This window comes from Symsagittifera roscoffensis, chromosome 6 (genome assembly GCF_963678635.1).
Source record: "Symsagittifera roscoffensis chromosome 6, txSymRosc1.1, whole genome shotgun sequence".
Classification (NCBI taxonomy): Eukaryota; Metazoa; Xenacoelomorpha; order Acoela; family Convolutidae; genus Symsagittifera; species Symsagittifera roscoffensis.
In genome coordinates this window covers 21413614-21436201 of record NC_087067.1, presented here as the reverse complement: position 1 = coordinate 21436201, position 22588 = coordinate 21413614, and the positions used below count along the sequence as shown (strand labels likewise).

Below are 22588 nucleotides of genomic sequence, written 5' to 3'. Positions count from 1 at the left end.
TATTGAAAAAAAAAAATAGTAGCATGACAATAAATAGTTAGTAATCATAAATCATCCTGTTGCTCCAGCTCAATCACCTAAACATAACAGCAATCATAAGCTCACTAATATCATTGAAAAACTAAATCCTTTTATCAAATAAATTTAAACCATTTTAACCTTAAAGATTCACTTAATTTTAAAAATCTGATCATCAAGGCTTATCCTTGGATCTTAATAAATTTTCTATCTCACTAAATTTAAAATCTGATCATCAAGGCTTATCCTTGGATCTTAATAAATTTTCTATCTCACTAAATTTAAAATCTGATCATCAAGGCCTATCCTTGGATCAAAAAGAACAATTTTGTTCTCCCCACCCACTTAGCAAGTGTCTAACGACCTCAAACGTCGATTCACTATCCAACCTTTTCAAAAGACCCAGGACTAATAGAAATTTTTCAATTAAACTAACCATTCAAATTAAGATAAACAGTGAAGAACTTCGGTTATTCATCCTTCACTTGAACCCTCCTCTTACAAGACCCAGGATAGATCTGAGACTTAGTAAGTTTAAAATAGTTTCTAACGAACTGCTTGCGTTCTAATTATACCTGAACCTTGTGGATCGATTTACTATTCTCCAATCCTTGAACACAATCACTACTCCTAAGTAAGATTAAGTAAGTTTACAACTTAACTTAGACTAGCCACAAGAAAGTAGAAAAATCATTCTTCGGAATCGATATACTTTTCTCTCCAACACTGAACAAAACGACCCAGGTTAAGCTAATTAAAAAATCGTAAGGACTAACAGTCTAAGGAAATAGAAATAACTAATAACTTCTAGCATCCCTCATCCTAAACCTTATGTCATTCAAAAATTTAGGAAATAAACAAACAATCGTTTTACACAACTGTGAAATAGATAACAAAAAATACGATCTTGTAATCACACCTCATACACAAACAGTTGGATACATTAGAACAAAACTACAAACAAAAAAAGGAAAATTATAAACAAACAAAGACAAATCACACGAAAAAAATTTTCAAAAAAAAAGCAACGCATTTTCTGAATCAGAAGTCAATAGTTTAGACGAACTATACAAATTAAAAGGATCAATAGATAAAAAATGTCCCATCCATGATCAATTATATTTTTCCGTTTCAGAAACAACTTCAAATTCATCAAAAAGAGGAAAAAGAAGAATAAAAAAGCAATACAAACACAAACCAGTACACTTGTATAATTGGAATCAACCAATTAGACAAATCGATAGTTATATATTAACAGTCATCAAACGAAAAAATGAGCCACACTCAAAGTGACGAAAGTCCAGATGACGAAGCAGTTTTTCCCTTTCTTATAGTTTCACTCGATGATAGAGGACAATACAATTTTTGCAAAAACTTACTCGTAAATTTGTTTGAACCAGGAATCAGCCCATGCAAAGCAGATTTCCCAGATGTAAAAAGCAAAAGACAAATTATTGAAAATTATTTGAAAAACATATGTGATCTAACACAACAATATGGAATCTACACCATAAAACTCAGCACACCAAAACATCAAAGACACATTAATCAAGTGCAGACAAATATAGAAACAACTTCAGACCCCCCAAGTATTGATGACACAGGAAGTAAAGAACTACAACTAAATCATATAAATTGTGAATCGTCAGATACAGAAAGTGATACAGATAATACCATCTCTGTAAATATGATAACAGTCGAAAAAGACTATGAACCTATCAAATTTGAACAACCTTTTACTTCACATATATATGAAAATCAATTAGAACTCCTTCACAATTACTATATTGAACCCATTGATAATACAAAAACTACACAAGAAGTAAACGGAATTAACACGGTAATTAAAACCGATAAAAAAGACGAAACACAATGCTCAAACACAAAAAATATTTATCAAAATATACAAAAAGAACAACCCGGAGAAAAAATTTGGACAATTCCATTTCTCTTAGAAAGCCCAAGAAACAAAGAATTTCAACCACCAGATCTTGAAATTGATTTTTTAATTGATTCAGGAGCAGAATCAAATATAATTAATATTACCACATGGAATGAAATCAATACATCCAAAAATAACACCTCTTGAAACCTCTAGTAAATTAGCAACAGCACAAGGATCAACCTAAGTAAATTATGGAAAAATCCAATTATTTCTTCTCCCCACGAGAAAAATTGAACAAAACAAAGTTTTAAGCAAACCATATAAGCAAATATTTTGTATTACTGATATTAAACACAATATCATTGGCATACCATTTATATCTAATATATATACCAACAATCAAAATCCTAAATAGTAATATACAAATCAAAGATAAGTACACAAAAAACAACAAATACAGCCCAAACATTCTTCCAAAGATTAAACAAACAACCACCATTCTTCTCAAAATTTTACCCCATTTACAATCAACAACGGAAACACCTGAAACCACTATCAGGAAATATATATAATTTTTCAATAAAACAAGTTCATCAGTATAACAAAAGTCAAAACAAACAACAACTTTTTATGTCAGACTTCGAATTTAAACCTATCCACAAATTTTTCAAAATTACGATCTCATCCATAAAATATTCGAAAAACACGAATTCCGACATCATTTCATTAAACGTGTATAATAATACACCATATCAAGTAACATTACCCTTAGGACTTTTAGGATATTGTGAAACAAATGCTACAATTTCACCTATAAATGAAGTAGCCTACCGCATTAATAATATACTCCAATTATTAGATATTTGCCAATCCACAATTCTTGACGAAGAATTATGCATAAATAATATAATAAGTAATGAAAAAAGAAACACAGTTTACTTCACAAAAACACCATATTTTAAACCAACATTAAACCACCATATTTTATAACAAATTACACAAAAGAACAACAAAAATTTTAAACAAGGTTTAATTTTGAACATTCACAAATCACACAAACCGAATTTGATAAATTAGCAAAACAACTGTTAAAATATTCAACAGTCTACGCAACATCAAAATATGACGTTGGAAAAATTAGTTCATCACTACACCTCCCGTTAAAACCCGACGCAGTTTTCAAAAAACAAAGAGCCAGTAAAGTACCAATTCACTTACATGACAAAGTAAACATATTGCTTGACATCTTAGAACAATACGAAATTATCTCACCAGTAAGTAAGGAAGAACAACCAAAAGGTAACACTTTTATCAACCCTGTTATCATTCTAGCAAAAGGTGAATCACTAAAAATAGTTTTAGACGCTAGATACCTCAATTGATCAATTGACGAATCAAAATGCAATTGGCCTATTGAACCCATACAAGTTATCTTAACAAAGATAAACGGTAAATATTTCACAAACGCAGATATGAATAGTGCTTATAATCAAATGCCACTAGATGAACAATCACGACGTTTAACACAATTTGTTATTGGAAATCAACAATATGAATTCAATCGTTATTCTATGGAATATCCATAGGACCAGCAGCTTTTTCAGCCTTTATGAGCAAAATTTTTAGACCATTAATACTCAAGAAAAATGCAATCACATACTTAGATGATTTTTTTATGCAATCACAAACTAAAGAAGAAATGTTTACAGTTTTAGAACAGTGTCATAAAATACTTCAGAACGAAAATCTGAAGGCAGCTCCCGATAAATCACACTTCTTTCTAACACGCGTTAAATTTTTAGGACATAATATAGAACGAGAAACTATCACTCCATTAAAATCACGCATTGATGCTATTCAAAAACTTCAGCCACCAACAAATAAAAAGAAAATCCAAGAATTCCTTGGAATGTTAAATTTCTTAAGTAAATATGTTTATAAAATGCAATTATACTTAAGACCCTTCTATAATATCCTTAGACAACAAAATAATTTTGAATGGACCACTGAACAACAAACACGATTTGAAGAAATTAAAAAACTTTTATCTGCACAAATTTCAAACACAATTCCAGATCCAAATCAACCATTCTATGCAATGTGCGATGCTTCAAATTTTGGCATCGGCGCAGCATTGCTACAATCACATAGTGGAGAATTAAAATGAACCTTATACCAGCAAATTCACGATTATTCACTCAAGCAGAGCTACGAATCTCAACTCTAATGAGAGAATGTACAGCTATAATTTATACACTTACAGAATATGAATTTCTGATACTTGGATCAAAACACCCAACAGTTCTATTCACAGATCACCAACCAATTATATTTCTCTTTACACAAAAGTCAAATCCAAATCATAGAATTTATAGATTTCAACTAATTCTAATGAAATTTCCAAAAATACATATAGTTTCGACAGCAGGAAAAAACCTTGCGTTACCAGATACATTAAGTAGAAATACGCCACCTGAATTACTCACACGAAAAACTACAGTTGAAATACCACAAAATATTAAATTTTATCTTGCAAAAGATGAAACATCACCCCGACTAGAATAAAAATATGCAGTAAAAACTGACATTGATTAATCACAGATAAATAATCTACAACATTTCCCACTTTACTTAGATTGCCAAAATAATCACTACGAAGTTGATTTACTTAGAACATCAACTTTTAAACCAATTCCATACTCACAATGGATAAAAAATAACACTAAAAAAACAACATTCGCATAAAAAAGAACTTTTTCCATTAATCGAAAAAGAAAATTTAACCGATAAAATAAATTTATCAGGACCGCAAACAAATGATTCAAAATACACAATAAATCAAGTTTTTGATTTCCATGACCCACTTGACACAATTCCCCTATCAAAACTAGAATTTGACAATATTTTTCTCCCCCAACAGATAAAATTACACTCGAAATCTTAAAACAATATCAAAATCTCGACCCAGTAATTAGACAATTAAAATCATGGCACAAATACAAAACTAAGCCCGTAAAAGCAGATACCACAATTTTAGGAAATAAAACACTCCTCCGATTTTTCCGAAAATTTAATAACACAACAATTAATGAAAATACAGATCTTTTAGAATATCAATTAAATGATTCTAAAGTTCCCTGTCTTCCTTTAAGTATGATATTAATAGCTTTTAACATCTCACATACACAAAATACTAAAGGACACTCCGGATCAGAGAAAACATACTCAAATTTGACTCAATATTTTTATTTCCCAAATGCACCAATTTGGATAAAAGTATTATGCAATGATTGTATAATATGCCAATTAAACAAAACTTATCCAAATCAAAACAAATAGCACAAAAACAAGATGATAAAGGACAAAGTTTATAATTTAACCATCGCATTTCATTCGATACAAAAGGACGAATTTCACCATCCTCTGAAGGAAACTCCTACATTATGGTCATTGTTGACGCATTTACACATTATGTAGCAATCAACCCAGTACCACATTGTAATGCTTATTATGCCTACACGACGCTTTATGAACATTGGATAGCTAAATTTGGACTACCCGAATCTTAGTTACAGACAACGGTACAGAATTCATAAATAATGAAATCATCACATTATGCCACTTATATAACATCAAACATAAACCACGTACATCTCATGCACCTTGGACAAACGGTTTAGTCGAAGATATGAACCGTTCACTACAAGAATATTTCAGATGTATCATAAATGGAAATGATACAAAATACACAGAATGGTCAGCAGATGTAAAATTATTTCCCTTAGCATACAATTCACAAATCACGACAACTTTAGGAATGGTTTTCAATCAAAAGCCACGTAAACCAATTATGTTTACAGCAAATTCCCATAAAAATGCACAAGGTTATTGCCAATTTGTTATAACCTCAATTTGATAAAAAAGACTCAATTTGTTATAACCTACCTTTACACACACATGATGAAGATCATTTTCATCACCCACAAATTCTCAAATTAGCCTCCGGCACACACACTGAATGGATTTTAATTAGAGATAAAAAACACAATGAAATTTACCAAAAAGTAACAAAGAAATTGTTACAAAGGCAAAATATTAACGACCAAATTAATTACACCAGCCACAGATTTAAAAATTGGAACATTTGTCTTAATACTTAACTTTAAAACACAAAAAGGAATCTCTAAAAAATTACAACCCCTTCAAAAAGGATCATACCAAAATTTGGCAAACCCACTGACGTAACGTATAAACTCACAGATTCAAATAAAAAGGAAATTGTTCAACATCGTAACAATCTATTGCCCTACTACCCAAAAGAATACGCGCTACGCAAATTAACTCAATTATATTCTTTCACAGGTTTAAAAGTTATTCAAAATCATCCACATACAGAAAAAAAAATAGATGAACGAGACAACGCTCATCATGAAGATCAAAATCAAAAACAAAACAAAGTTAAAAACAATCAAAAAACATCAGACCCAAAAATACCTCAAAAAGAAAGAAAAAAATAGGAAAATGCTAGAAAAAATTCTACCACAAGAACAAGTAGAAAAATCAGAACATAGAGAATCATCACGACTTAGAAATCAACCACGTAAAAACTACAAAACATTCATCCCACAATCTAAAATATTAAAGAAAGTTGAATTTCAAAAACAACTTTAATTTTAAAATTAATAATCTTTCCACCTCTGGATCATTTTGAACATTCATTTTTCAAAATAACATGCTGAAAAACACGCATCAACTCCAGTTCAGATTCAGCCAATAGGATTCACTTGAATCCGTCACCTTCAATATCTCTAACACCAACCTATTAGCCGAAAGATATTAAACTCCAGGCACATCTATAACTATAACTTTATAACCTCCAGGTCAAAAATAAGCAACTCGCTAAATCTTGACAACTAAAATAAATACCACCATAATATTACAACCCTTCCCTATCTAATAACGCAAAGATTAACAATATTTTCCCAACTCAGACCTCCAAAAACCCTCAAACCAAAAATAACAAATTAGCCTAAAGTAAAAAAGGACCATATTCATTTGGCCTAAAGTACAAATATCTCAAAATACCCCAGATTACCCGACAAATAAAAAATAAAGCAAAGAAGACCTCCCAAACACCATAAAAAAAGCCTTCAACAACTTTTCACAAAACTCAACCCACTTGTCAAAAAATCAAAAAATAACTCGACCACACTTGAATTTCGCCTCAAACAACAAAAAATGTTCGAAGAAGAAATCATTTCTTAAATGCTTTTCTCTCAAACAGTCAGTATCTTAAAAAATACAATTTAAAATCTTTTAAAAAAATTTTTCATACTATTTAAACTTTTGTTCAAATTTCTATTTGATACTTTTGAAGCTTTTATAATCATTTTAATAATTTTTTGCAACATTTTTTAAATTTTCTACTCCTTATTTGAAATATATTTCCAACTTTCTCAAATCATTGATCATATTCACAGGTACGATAATTCACAATCTATTTAATTATACGAACAATTTTTAGTAGAACAGATATTTTTTTACTATTTGTAATTTTCATCATATTTTTACCATCCCTAATATTGACAATGAGCAAATGTGTAAAAAAGGCAATAATCACATTCGCCTTAGCAACAATCCTTTTAATTCTTTTCATTGAAGAATACTACAATAAACATAAATCTTCCCACTAGAAAAAATCAATCAGAACACTTTCAAAAATTGCTAACCAACAATCACAAAATCAGTCTTCACCGACATCATGCCAAGAAAACCCAAAAATACCTACAACTACCCAAAACCCCCAAACATCCACACGAATTTCTTTCCAAGATAATCCATACGCTTTTGAAGAACGACACGCTCGCTTATCCGAACCATTAGAACCATTTCAGCGACAGGCACCCCTAAGTGAACCAACATATAACTTGTACCCCACATTACCACAAGAATTAAGTAGAATAAGAAACATTAGTCAAAACCAAAATACATTCGAAATAAAAAGACAAATTATACATCCACGACGAAACAGAAGTTTTCAAACCCCTAGAGTTCATTTTGGTATACCCCAATCACCAACACCAACTACTTCAGAAAACCCAAATAGTACATTACCAGAAACTCCCCCACTCCTTTCACAACGCAGCACCTCAAGCATACCCTCAGATTACTTAGGTTCAACACCAACATCTGAACAAATACGTGAAAATAACTTTAACCCCACTCCCCCCCCCCCCCCCCCAATCCCACCGCACGACTACCATATTGGACAACACACTCATATACACAAGGTGAACCAAACTTAGTAAACGACGCAATAGACATTTCTACGGATACAACACTATCATCACTACCAGAAATATTATCACTACCATGAACACCATCATTAATTCAAATTTCACCGACGCTTTTTCCTTTAAATTTCCCAAATAACCTCGACGCTAGATATCGAGAACAATCATCAACAAACATCCCTTTACGACTAGATTGGAATACATTCGTAGCACCCCCACCATTATTTGGACAATATCAATAGAGTAACCGACTCCACAGTTGGGCACTCAATAGACTACAATATAGACAAGATATCCACGAAGATATTCGAGAACATAACATTCAAATCCTTCAACAAAACAGTCTCCAATTTAAGTTTGAAATCACAATCAGATTTAATAATATTGTTCAACACCCCTATCCAATAAATCCACCAAATATAACAGCTCAACCGCTCGCTACCACCACCATTTTTAACAACTGAAGTAATATAAAAATACGATAGATATACCAAAAACACAATTGGTTACATCACATTTTATAACCCATACTCAAGATTATCATACACATGTATATTCTAAAAATATTAACATTTCAACACATCTTTTTTCTAATATTTTCCGATCAGAACACAAATCCTTCTCCTCGCACAGGACCCCAGGATTTATTAGTAACACACTACGATTGTGAAGAAAACGAACAAAAAACACTAAACAAATATGCAATAAATCAAGTATCACAATGCAAAACAGAACCACAAGCTATAGAAACTACAAATGTAATAGCAACATTGTATTCAAAAGCCCGAGCAACAACAGTCACAGGATATAAATTTACAGCAACATTTTTTGAAAAAGAAAGTACACTGTTCACAAGTTTCCAATGGAAATAAGAACCGACTTGATCACGAATCATTCTATCAAAGTAATATAGAACGACTTTTACATCTAAATCTCGATGATTGTAAAAACGAACTACTCAGACTAAACATCACAAGAAATAGAAACACAGGCAGGAAAATAGTAAATTTCCAAGTCTTTGCCGATTCTGTACACCAAGCACAGCTTGAAAGATATCAAGGACATATAAAACTAGACGAAAAATACCCATACAACGGCGCACACGGAAGATTAACTTGTGGCATACACGATAAACACTGGATACCACACATTGGAATAAATGACCCCTCAAACTGCAAAGCAGACACAAAAAATAAAGGATATCAAGAAATAATGTTTTTCAATTGGAAATTACAACTCGAAAAAGCACAACTCACACGAGATTTATCAGATAACACAATGATCTATCAAGGAATTAGATTACCTTGCAAAAATGATCAAGGTTATTGTGACCCTACAACACGGACACAAGCAACAATTGTTTGGTTTCCCGAAGATACATGCACAACATTTCAAGTAGCAAAAATACACGCTCGAATGATAAAATTTCATGAAAAATATTTTATAGAATCAATTCCATACGAACAAGTAAATCCATCCCGAAAACAAAGTAATGATTTTAGAAATATTCATGATATAGAAAATAAGTTAACACGTTTTCAAATATATCAAGAAACAGAAAGTGCATGCAAATACAGAAATCCATGATAAAAAACACAATATTCTGAAATACTTGTCGAATACGAAAAAGGTTTCGACATGACCACTGGAAAAATAAAATTTGACCCTTATGCCACAGGTCACCCTCTAAATGAAGGAACATCATACATACCAGTTTACTTTCAAAAAAACACAGGTCAACCTGGTGGAAAACTAAAGCCACATGACAGTAGAAGTACACGTTTACAAGAACTATCACTAATGAATAACACCTATTCTATTCATTACGATATTCACTTTGATATGAAATTAGACTACACAATTAGTCCAATTTTTTAAGAAAGGTCACTCTCCGAATTGGAAAGGACACAAATCCTACAATCACTCGCACTAGCAGTACTAAAAATACCCTACGCAGGATACTTATTGTCAGGAAATAGATCAAATTTTCTAGACTACGAAGGAAACATTTTATGGTTTTATACTTGTACCAAAAAAGTATCACGACTATATGTTTTTGTTATAAAAGATAAACGTATGTTTTTGTTATAAAAGATAAACGTTGTTATAAAAGAATCCCTATATTCTATAAAAATAAAGTACATTTTGTCGACACACTTTCAAGACGAACATATTTTTGGGATACCGCAGTCCCATGTGGATCAGAAAAAAGCCACAATGTACTACAATTGAATCCTGATGAAGATAAATATTATCTCCTTACACCATACCCTACGTTAATGCAATCACTCAAAAAATTTTGACCCGAAAGCATCAGAGCTATAGCTCGTTACCCAAATATTGATTTACAATCAAATGGAATATGTTCTAAATCAGATATCGAACATCACATTAGAACACAACAATTTCAAGAATTATTAACACAAATGGACACTATACAAGGACAGTAAATTGACCAGAATTTAAGAAAACTTGCCGAAACCGCAGGATTATAGCGGATATTTTAAAGATATCAAAGACTACATATATTTAAACGGTGAAAAATACAGACCACAGGATATTTCACCTATAAATATTTTCAGTTTTGTCACCCTAAAAAAAAAAACAAAATTCTAGCTTTTTTAGGATGGCCCTATTACATCTTAGAAAAATTAACTATCTTATACGCAATGTTTAACTTTATAGGATTTCTTTTCTCATTCTTATCAGGAATCTATAACACATGCGCTATACACACACAAGTAAACAGACAAGCAAGTGTAGCACGCATACTGTTTGCAGGATTTTTTAGAATTTTTTCATCATCAATAAACAATTTACTTCTAGACGCACAAATAAAAGAATATAACACGAAAATATCCACAAGACAGAACACTTACGACGAAGAACATAATAATTTAGAAATAACACCTACCGCACCACAGTTGCCACCCCTACCACAAAACCATCCATTATCATTAATTTCACGTAATTTCCGAAACCTAGCAATCACAAATAATCCAAATTCTAGACCACAAAGTCCCATCCAACATATAATGACACATCATTAACAAAATGATAATACATACGAACAAATAATAGAACAACCCCACACCACCACTTTTCAGTCTCAAAATAATCATTTTTTTTAGCCCACGATGAGCCGACAACTTGGATCCCTACATTGCTCAAATTCCCACCCAGCCAACCTCCAAACTCAAATCCCAATAATCCCAATTTTTGCTTTCCCACCACCCAATTTTCCGATTATTAATATATCATCAAGCACGAATTCTGATACAAACTCAGATGTTTCAGTTTTATACTCTATCTCACAATTTAATAATCCTAATATAGAAATCCCTGACGAATTTGCAGACTCCGAACCATCTCCATCAAATTATACTCAGACCAACTCCTCAGTTTTTCAACCAATTCCATCAAATCATTCACTCCCATCCGTTTCCACTCCTTCTTATGCTTCGCAAGTGACTCCAATCTATTCTCCACTTCATGCCGACAGATCATATAATAATTCCCCAGATACCCCCAAATTTCCCAGGAACTCGATAATTTTATTACCCTACAACAACAGTTAATACACCCTAACACCCTCACAAAACATCAACTATCATCCACAATAGAATCCTCAAATCCACCAACTCCTAACCCCTCCTCAGCTTACACTGCATCATTCACTCAATCATCCACATCCACCGAAACAGCTAGTAGCACTCACCGAGCTTATCGCACTTTTAAACGAAAATTCCCGAATCACCTATTCCCGACCAAAACCGGAACAGCCTGCGAATATATTAATCACCCGCAACACACAAACACGAAAAAAATTTCTTGCAATCACATTACCCTCATTTCCACAATATACATTAAACACACCTAACGATACTAATGACACACGTAGTTTTGTAGATAAACATGTTTTAATGCCAACACTTCATTGGACAGCTTATTATCATTTTACTAACCCCCTTTGCCTACCACTAACTAATACTCATGACAGCATAGAAAAGAACCAAAAAAACGTGTTATATAGACTCACTACAACACTAACACCTCGACACTTTTTTTACGTAGGATATAAAAAATTACTAAAAACATTCACTGCAACCCGAGCTAACGAATTTACAATAGAATATTACGATCATAATAACATCCGACCTAATCAAGACCAATTTTTAGATGAAGACCGCTTCGCTAACCCGCAACTAACAGAAAAGTTTTTCATCAAAACATCAAACGTATTCACACTTAATATTTTTGATAGAAAGTATGATCACATCATTTCAGAATCACTAGCTGATATTCAAGCTTACGAAAGTTTCCATCACAAATTTCAGTTATTTTCACTAATCTTTCACTTTCTTTCACCACATGAACGCAATTTGCACTGTTCCCACGATATTATGTTACGCACTAAACAAACGCACACATATACATATTATCGTTTTATACAAAATCATTTTGATTTGCACACTCCATCAAGACAACCTCACCACCGTTTTCAGTTTCTTAAGTCAAAATACACGTCACCAATTTTTCTAAATTTTACATATTGCATCAAAGATACTAACCTCCATGGCATCCTCCGCAACTATGACCCAGTTACCCAAATGTATATATTTTGTCCCATCACGAAGACCTTTAATGCCGAAGAATCCAGACCCTTCCTTATCCCGGATGAATTTATCCAGCCTATTGAAATACCAATATTAGAAATCATTCACAATACTAAATACAATTATAAAATATATAACCTCATTCAAAACACACCTTACGAGTTTGCAGTAGGCACTGAGGAACTAAAAACCATTAAAGCACTTCAATTGCTTTGGCCACGGCTACAAACTAAAAACATCATACGCATAATAGCCAAATTACTAACAACATCAGATATGATACACGACATCTTCCCCCACGGCTTTTTCCCAGAAGATTAACAGGTAAGTATAATTCAAAATATTCTTCACTAATAAATTTAAATTAGTACTAACCATTTTCTATCAATGTTTGTTTTATATTTCTAGTCTTCACATCACGATCATCCACAAAACAGAAAAGAAAAAGAAAAAAACAAACTTGTTAAGTTCTCTTAAAAATCGTTAATTTCTTGCACTAAATAATGTAATAAAATTCATACCAAATGTAGTAATTTTATCTATAAATTATTTCCCCATGAAGCAGTAAACTTAATTACGATGAAAATTTATAATTTTAAATTTCCCCCAAACGCAGTAAAATTCAAATTCTATGCAATAAATTGATAAAACGAGAAAGCAGTACTAACCTTTTCAAATATTTTTATTCACTCGCACAAGAATTCTATCCAAACTCGCACAGCTCGCCCACGAAGAATTGTTTAAATACTAATTTTAAGTTTCAAGTTTTCATATTCAACAACTCTAACACACGATAACAAGTTTCAAACTTTCCTTTAACCCGGTTGGAAAGGAATTATATACTAAACCAAACTAACCAACGCAGCTTACTAAACACCACAAATCATAAACTAACAGCATGACTAAGAAAAGAAAACCAACGGTACCCAAACCGGATTAACCCAGACTATTATAAAGTCTAAGAATGAAATAATAAAACACAAAAAAGTCGCAAGACAAACCCATACCAAAAACAATTTGATTTTTGAAAAAAAAGGACACAACCAAAGTAACATAAGAAAGACCAACATAACCCAACATAAAACGTTATCACATAACAGGACCTCTCAAAGAAACAGCATGAAATCATACTCCCACTCCTGGCCTAACCCACCAGAGAGGACGTCCTGAGCATGCTCTATAGCCGGCCTAACCCACCGCGCTACATCCACACTTTGTGACCACACTTCTATTTTTAATAAGAGGTACTCAAGGGTGAGTAACTCTTGAAAACAACCAAACTAAAACAAAACGCTTTTGTGAAAACGACTAACTAAAATCATGATTAAAAAATTGAATTAACAAAATTTTATAAAATGTAAATCATATTTTGCAGTATATAGATCAATACACAACAACAAAGGCGAACATCCAAAGAATAGATGATCCCATCACACTCGAACAAAGAATGGCAAAGCACAACTGACATGCCGTCCACAATCACAACTCAAAGGATTTAGAGTACGACTTGACTTCGCAGAAAAGGACTTCATTGAACTAGACCAATGACCACCTCGATGTTCACTATACGTACAGATCCGAGTTACAAGGCATCCCTTCCACACACGATCTTCACGCCATTCCCAGACGAGGTTGCACACAAAACAAGTTCTCTACATAATACAGAAAAACCCGTCATAGCAAACCATTTTGAAATCGGATTGATTTCATTGGGGATCACAGTCGTTGTCAAAAGACGACGTAATAATTTCCTGTCCATAATTCCAGCGTCCTGGAACTTCCTTATCCAAGAGGGACCGGACAAAAAAAATGATGTTCACCAAATACCAACGTTCATCATCCATCCTTCAAATTGCAGAAAGATAATTCTAAAAAACTCTGTAAAACCCGGATGGGTGCAACCTGATCTAAACTACATTTGATTATTGGATAAATTGGATAATTTACCAATGTAAAATATTTAATATTAACCAATCATAATCCATCTAACTAACAACCCACTTATTTGTAAGTGCTGAAATTACTTGTAATTTCAGCACCAGAGAGATTTGAATTTAACTTAGAAATTAGTTGCCTCTCCAAGAGAACTTCAGCAGTCGCAATAAACCAGTATACTCTAGATCTATTGAGCCTAGCAGAGACTAGTTAAACACCTTGAGACTAGTAGATATAAGAGTAAGATTAGGATCGGTATTAGACTAAGAAGTTGCACGAATCTATCCGGCCCAAAATAAGATAGCGTGACGAGCAGACGGTGTACCCTATCCGAAATTACTCTATGAGTTAAACCAAATAACATCTTAACTCACTCTGGCCGAATTGATCAGATTGAACAAAATTCTTAAGTTGGACTTTGCTGGAGTTTTTTGTTCAGATGAGAATATAAAAATTTTTAAAATGATCGTTCACTGTTCAAACCTGTTTTTAGCTTCATAACTAGAAACTCGGCAAGCAATAAAACATTCAAATTTTTTAAACAAAATATAGAATTTGGGAATGCAAAAGTGGCTAAATTTCGTAAATTAAGAGAGTAATTTTCAAAAAAATCTTTGGACATCATCTGGTCTGCTCTGACTTGAAAGATGTATTCAAACAAATGAGCGCAAATTGTTCACCGTGAGATTGCTTTTAATTTTCAACAATAACCAGTCAGCAGTTAAAACTATTCTTGAGGGTATTCGATGTTCCTTTGAAGCGACACGGAAGTCTTCAAAATTCTCCGTCCTAACATCATTATGCTTGTAAACATATTAATGAGACGTTTCTACTTAAAGATGAATTGATCACTCTGTCAACTCAGGCCGGGAAAAAATCGAAAGATCCATACTGAAACCAGAAAAAATGGGAGACACGTTTGAAGAAGTAGACTGACTCTTCCGAGAGTGTCCGATTTAGAAAACATGGCTAAGGCAGCAAAAATTGGAGACAGCATGAGGGGCACTTATCGGACGAGGAAAAATTTGAGGTTCTCAAAAACCTAACAGAAAGTAATCCGCTATTAGCAGCGAGTTCAAGGAGCGATCTGAATCGAGGTCAATTTCTTTTCAGAGTGGAACTGGACATATCAGTACAGAGGCGGAAAAAATCTGGGTTTAACTTTGTTGTATTATCCGGAAAACTTTGTCGTCTATCGAGAACTTTTAGATGGAAAATCTGGTCGTCCGTTATTCAGCGTTTGTAACGGGAATTGTTTTAACTTAATTAAATTATTTATTTTACTCACAAAAGGAATGTGATAAGGAGTATTCACATTCCACCAAAACCTTCTTAGAAGGCGCTCAAATGTTCAAATTGAGCTTCAATTACACCTTCAGTCAGCCCGCTTAAGAAGCTTCTACATCATTCTAGTTCAATCAATCCGAGCAAACCAATTCATTTATTACACTCCTCGAAAGTACTCCAGTTTCATCCTCAGCTGAACAGTCGGAGAAGAAAACAAGGCGAAGCGGTTCGCAGGACTAGATAAACTAGATGCGAAGACTGTGAGACTGTACGCTTCATTGGGGAAGATAGGAAAGAAGATGCCACTCTCACTGGGTACTAGGCGCACCAGTTTGCCAAATTTAATTGGCAATGGCCCAAGTGGTTGACATCACACTATTATTAAGCATCCTTCCGGAGCATGAGATTCAGGAGGTGCCTGACAGGGAGCCTTTATCGCAACTACAAGAGGCGTCTCAGTCTAAACTCCATAAAGCAAGAGACTGCATTTCAGAACAGGAGACAGCATAGGTGAATGTCTGGTCTTTACAGTTTCAGTTTCCATAGCCAATTTGCCTTCAGTTGCCTGAAAACTAGCAACTAAAGTTGGCACTCCGGGGATGGTTTTGAAGGAGGTTGACTCAAATTGGGAAATTGAGGCAGAGACTGGTGTGAGTGCCGGAGCCATCGCAAGTTCACAGAAAAGGAGAGCACCTGACAGTTGAGAGAAGAATGAACAGAGCGCAAAGAATCAAATTGACCCTAATGGGGCGAAGACGAGAGCTGAATTTCATCAACTAGATTGACAGGAAGGATATTAACAGACGGTTTCTGTTCTTAGGTAGTCCGCTAAAGCATTCAGAGAAGAACGTAGAAAAACGAGCCCCCATAAATACATCACCAATTTCGCCGAAGAAAAAGCTATTTTTTCCGAATCCACTCAATCACCACGCAGTAAGCCACTGTCGAAGATACCGAGATTTGTGCTGCGCAAGTCAGCTCAAGTTCTGAAAAAGAACTGATCAAACCGTTCAAAATCTTTCAAAACTTTTGTTCTTTAATAAACCAAAGTGAATGCTGCGTATGAAGTTTTCCTTGAAGAAAATAGAATAGAGGTCATTGTACAACCATACTTTAGGATTCATTTGTACTAAAGATCATTGCCTTGGTATTGGCTGACAGCTAAACAATTAATCATTATGTCAAACACCCTTCATTTCAGTTTAAATTGATGTTGACCAGATTATTGCTAACCCTCTATCACTCTCGTTAATTATTGAAAGATTATAGTTTTGCACATGAATTAAATTCATAAGTCTAAAGAATTTTATCTACATAACTATTATTAAAGTACATTTAATAAGATTTAGTTTTTGAGTTCTGGTTTTAAAAGACATACTTTTTTAATTACAGGAAGACTTTTTAAAGAATTTTACTTTATTAAAATAATTCTTTCTAATACCTATTTGAGTAACGCAATTATATTATATATTAAAAGTCAGAAAAGCAAAAAAAAATGTCAGCAACTGCCCATGAAATTTTCCTGTTTTTTATGTCATTGTTCTGGCCGTTTGAAAATTGGGAGAAACGTTGTATTTGGATGTGTTTTTTTTTGCTATTGTTTTCCAAACAAAATCAGCTACTACAAATAATCATTGGAATGGTTCGATTGATATTTTATATGAAATCCTATTCAGTTGAGCTTCAAACAACAATAAAAAGTTTTTGAAAATTTTTCTCAATGTTGAGAAAAACGGGCTTGAAATTTTTTATTCATGGTCGAATTTCGAGCAAATAAGGTCAGCGTGAAGGCTTAAAATAGATTATGTATGGTAAATTTAGGCAGTAGAAACTTAGTTTTACTCAATTAAAACTAGTTTTGGAAGTTTTTAATGCCATTTTGCGAATCAGAAACTTCAGAAAATCAAAATATTTTTCGGCAAAATATTTTTCGTCGGTTTTTTTCCTTTTTTTTCGTCGGTTTTTTTCCTTTTTTTTTTCGTTTTTCTAGTCAATTGATCTCTTCGAAAACGATTTTCCAATTGGTTTTTAATATGATTGTAGAATATGCCTATGTTTTAGTTTTTGTTTAGATTTTTCTATCACACCACTCAGAAAAACGGAAACCAATTTCAAAAAACAATTTTTTTGTGTTTCAGACTATGGTCGCAAGATTCTGTGCTACTTGCACAACAACCGGCTATCCTTGTTTTAATATACTTTCAAAATAAAAAAAAGGTTACAGAAATTGGCAAGATTGAATTGTTTTTCCATTTTGCCCATATCTTACAAGACACCAACAAAATTAAAAACACGACGAGTCAATTATTACGAAGCCGAACAGTCCACTGGATGGGCAAACAGTTTTGAGTCTGTTTGTTCGTGAGTTTCTGTGTCGGAACGATCAAATGAATGGAAGAACAAAAAAAAAATCAAAAGAAGGGTTCTTGTTGCAGACTCCGCTTTCAATTCATAAAATGCACATTTTGGCCTCGTAATGATGAATTTGATCAAATAAAAAACTGTTGAGATTTTGAAATTGAAAAACAAAAAAACTGATTTTTCCGATTTTCGGAAAAAAAGAAACGGATTGTTTGCGGTCATTTTTTTTCTCTAGACATATTTAAAGAAAAAATACATAATGAAAATAAGTTATTTTGTTTTAATTATCTTACATAACGCGGGCAAAAGGTGCATTTTGTGTATTGTATGCGGATTCCGCACCAAGGACTTTCCTTTTGTTCTTTCGTTTTCTTTAGTTGTTCCGGAAAACTTTTAACATGTTTAAAGACTTGTATCTGGAATCCAAGATCATACAGACAGAAAAATGTGCGCATATCCAGTGCACAGCTTGACCTCGTAAGATAATTTTTATGGATGTTTGAAAAATCAAAGTAGCATGGGATAAAGATTTGTGCCATATTCCCATCAATGCATATCGCAGAGATTCCCATCAATGCATAGCGCATAGCGCACAGGGAAACAATAATTTGACTCATGTCAAATTAGTGGGTCCAAAAAACTTCAAATGCTTAACCGGTAAGTCAAAACTTTTAGAGCTTTGCCCCTGTGCGAGCACTCTTGCTCTAATTTGTAGAAATCTGTAACAAAATTTACTGTCAGAAAACTGTCCAAAATTTTTCTTGAGGGCGTTCCAAAGATAAAATATTTCGTTTCATATGGCTACAAAATTTTCAAAAAAAAATTACATCAAGAATCCATTTCGCAAATCCATGAGTTTTCTATGCACATCAACTTGGTTTTGAAGAACTCGAACGTCAAAAGTTTCTCAACATCCTTGAACGGAAAATTGTAAGTATTGGGCACTTTATGCTTCACTCGAACAGCTGGTGTAACTCTTGTGATAATTGCATAGGGCATATCTGGTTTTGTAGATCCTTTCCGATGAAACTCACCCCATCCAAATCCAAGAGCCACAACAATATTAATTTCTCGAGTGCAGTCATATCTTGCCTCAAAACATTTAATTAGTAGATTTTAGTTACCATGCTCTTAGGTGATCATATGAGATCTTTTTCGTCTGTTTTTCCAAAAAAAAATTAATCCTCATTTAAATTTTTAAAACTATCCTAGCGGGTCTAGGTTGCTTTTTCGTACAATTTTTTTACTTCCAGTTTTAGCAAAAAAGCCTTTTAAAATAACCTGGTCGCTTACTAGGGGGCAACGCATATCTAAAAGGGCAGATTTATTAAATGATAAAAACATACTCAAAGAGCACTCAGAACGTCAAAAGTCACACCTTTTTAGTTTTATGGTTTTGAGTTTTTCAAAAAAAGGTAATCAGCTGAATGCATAGATTTTGGCATACCGTTATATGTGTCAATGTTTTCCCCAATGTAGAAAAATTTGTGACTTTGGCAAAATAATCTTCTGGAGACACCCCTACACTGCGTCCATGCTTTTCGTATTCTTCAACTTGCAGTCGGCAACATGCTCCTAAAACTAGTTTGCATATAAACTCAGGATTTTAATCTAAATTTCTGTAAGTTTTTTGTATTAAACTCATCAAAATTCCGAAGCCAATTATTTGTTACCCAAAACTATAAACTTATTAGCCATAGCTAAACAAAGTTTTCGTAAAAGAAAATTGCGTGAACCTACTGATCGGACCTTTTTTCCTAATAACGCTCGGAACACTTTTTTGAGAACATGACATGGGGTGAAATCATAAATACTTAGACTGCTCGTTAAACAGTCTAAAGTAATTTTTGCTTGAAAAACTCCTTTTTTAAACATGGTTCATTTTCAATTTTAATCTCATTCTTCTAAATGGAATCTACGAAAAAAATGCAAAGGATATTTTTAAGAAATTGCAACAATTATTTCGAAACAATTATTAAGCCTCAGTTTTGATGAAAGAGTCGCAATTAGTTTCTAGTGGTCTAGGTATGCCTCACTTTGCAATACTCTGCAAAAAAAATTTTAGGAGAAAATAAAGGTCAATTTTTTTCTCAAAAAGCAAGAATGAGTTATAATCAAAAATTTGCTTTTTTCTGGAAGCCGTTCTTCTAGCTTTGTAACTTTTCTCGGTATTTCACTGTTTTTATCGTTTGATTTTTTAGTCTCTAGCAGATAATTACCTCCAGCTAACAAACAAATGTATATATAAAATTAATCACAAGAAAACTATATAAAAGTAATCTCCTTAGTTTTGAGAAATAAACGTCGATGCTTTTCAATTGACATTTAAATATCAGCCAAATTTTAACACATTGGCCGGAAAATAATCTATCTCAGCTAATAATATCTTTCAAATTTTCCTCGAAAATCGGAATGTGCTGAATTTTCATTTCCCAGCTGAAACGTTTCAAAAAACAAAATTATCTTACCTCCTGGATGAAAAGAAAACCAATTAATTTTTTCCCATGTTTTGTTATGTTGGATGAGGGCAGCAAACTTTGGCAAGTCAGTCCAATGAGGCTGTCGATTTGGCCTTTTGAAGAAAAACCAATAGCCATGGATGCAGTACACGTGGCTGAAAAACATCAGAATAAAGCTGAAAAAAGTGAAAAAAGTCTTTCAATCTCCATTTTGCTGCCTTTTATTTTTAAATTTAATTAATAAAAATATTTTTGAAATGAAATTTCGCACTTTTCTATACGAAAAAAACAAATTTTTTGACTACCATTATAAAAACTTATCATACCTCAAACTTCTAAACGACACTATAGACTCTTAAAGTATATTGGTAGCGGAATTTTAAAGTTTTCACCTAAACTTTCCGCACTCTATTCCAGGAAGGTACTCATCATCACGCAGCCAAATTTGGATGGACTCACTGGGAATGGCATTTTTCTTTTTCATCGCACATATGGCTAAAATATTGCAAGTGTTTTTTTTTGGAAATGGCAAAACGTACGGGTTTAAAAAGTTTGCGTTGAAGTGTGAATGAATTCATAATACAGTTGAAATATGTGTGTTTCGTCCTCACATGCTGCCAGATTAATCTGATTTTTTTCTTTCAATAGGTTGAATATTTTTTGCTAAATGATACCTACTGAAGACTAAAAAGTTTGAAGATTCGCTTAAAAAATTATCTCTTTGGAGACTGTTTATGACTCTCAATCATAAGGTCGGATATTCGAGGCCCCACATGATCCGTGCTTGTTGCTTGAGGGTGAGGCAACATTACAAAAAAACATTTGCATGCAGTGGTTAAGCAGAGGCACACCAGCGGTTCTCCGTGATGAACGAAACAGCTCGTATGTCGATCCTTTTACTTGGGAACAAACCGTCTTAATCATATATTTATCAACTTTGCCCATTGAAGCTTTTCTTATACCTTTGAATTTTTTCCTATGCCACATTTATCCACAGTTTTTTTTATTTTACATGGAAAACATTCGAAATAAACCGGAAAATAGTTTTCTGTTTGGAACCGTGGTTTTATTTTAATGAGCAGAGCTCATCAATCAATTCACTTTTTGGGTAACAATCTGCGTTATCAAAGGTACTTCAAAGATGTCGACAAAATGTTCATTTTTGCATAAAAATTTCAAGTGCGGCAATCATTCAGTGTGGAACTGTAGACCAAATTCTGACATTATTCTCATTAAGCGAGGGTATGTTTAAAGTACAGAAAGGCAGTGAAAACTCTCGATGTCATGTTATCGCTTCACTTTTGTCATTTAAACGTTTCAGTATCGTAAATTGGTTGATTCTGACTTGGCTGTAGACATTTTTTGATTAAACTCAATCCGCATTTCGACGGGTTCTCTAAGATCTTGTTTCATCAAAATAAGCGAGATAAAATATATAATTAAGATCAATGCATACTGAATTTCAAATGATATAGAAATATATTTTATCATATCGATTACATTCTCGCGTGCAAATGTCAAACTGAAATAAAAAATATGTGCAAGTAGCACATAATGTTCCGTCCATATTCATTATAAACATATTCAAAAACAGCTACAAAGAAAAAAAAATTTTATTTATTTTTGGAACTGGAGTCGTTGTTTGAACGTGGTTTGATGAGAAAACTAAGCAAAGTGTAGAAAATTAATGAGAGGATTTTAAGCATAATCCTCGGCATAGACGAGATCAATTTG

General features: G+C 33.1%; 1 protein-coding gene across 1 annotated transcript; it reads right to left on the bottom strand.

The window, feature by feature from the left end:
• Positions 1–19205: 19205 nt before the first annotated feature.
• Positions 19206–21344, bottom strand: LOC134848522 (uncharacterized). Its single transcript, XM_063866020.1, has 4 exons — positions 21247–21344; positions 20864–21009; positions 19843–19970; positions 19206–19487 (listed from the first exon to the last, which is right to left on the bottom strand). The coding sequence occupies exons 1-4, from the start codon at positions 21336–21338 to the stop codon at positions 19224–19226; spliced, it is 630 nt and encodes a 209-aa protein (XP_063722090.1). The 5' UTR covers positions 21339–21344; the 3' UTR covers positions 19206–19223.
• Between the last annotated feature and the right edge of the window lie 1244 nt (positions 21345–22588).

Coding starts and splice junctions, on each gene's coding strand:
- LOC134848522 (XM_063866020.1), bottom strand. CDS start 21,338: ATGAAAAAGAAAAATGCCATTCCCAGTGAGTCCATCCAAATTTGGCTG. Junction 21,010..21,246: donor ATAGAGTGCGGAAAGTTTAG/GTGAAAACTTTA, acceptor GATGTTTTTCAG/CCACGTGTACTGCATCCATG. Junction 19,971..20,863: donor GTTTTCTTTTCATCCAGGAG/GTAAGATAATTT, acceptor AACTAGTTTTAG/GAGCATGTTGCCGACTGCAA.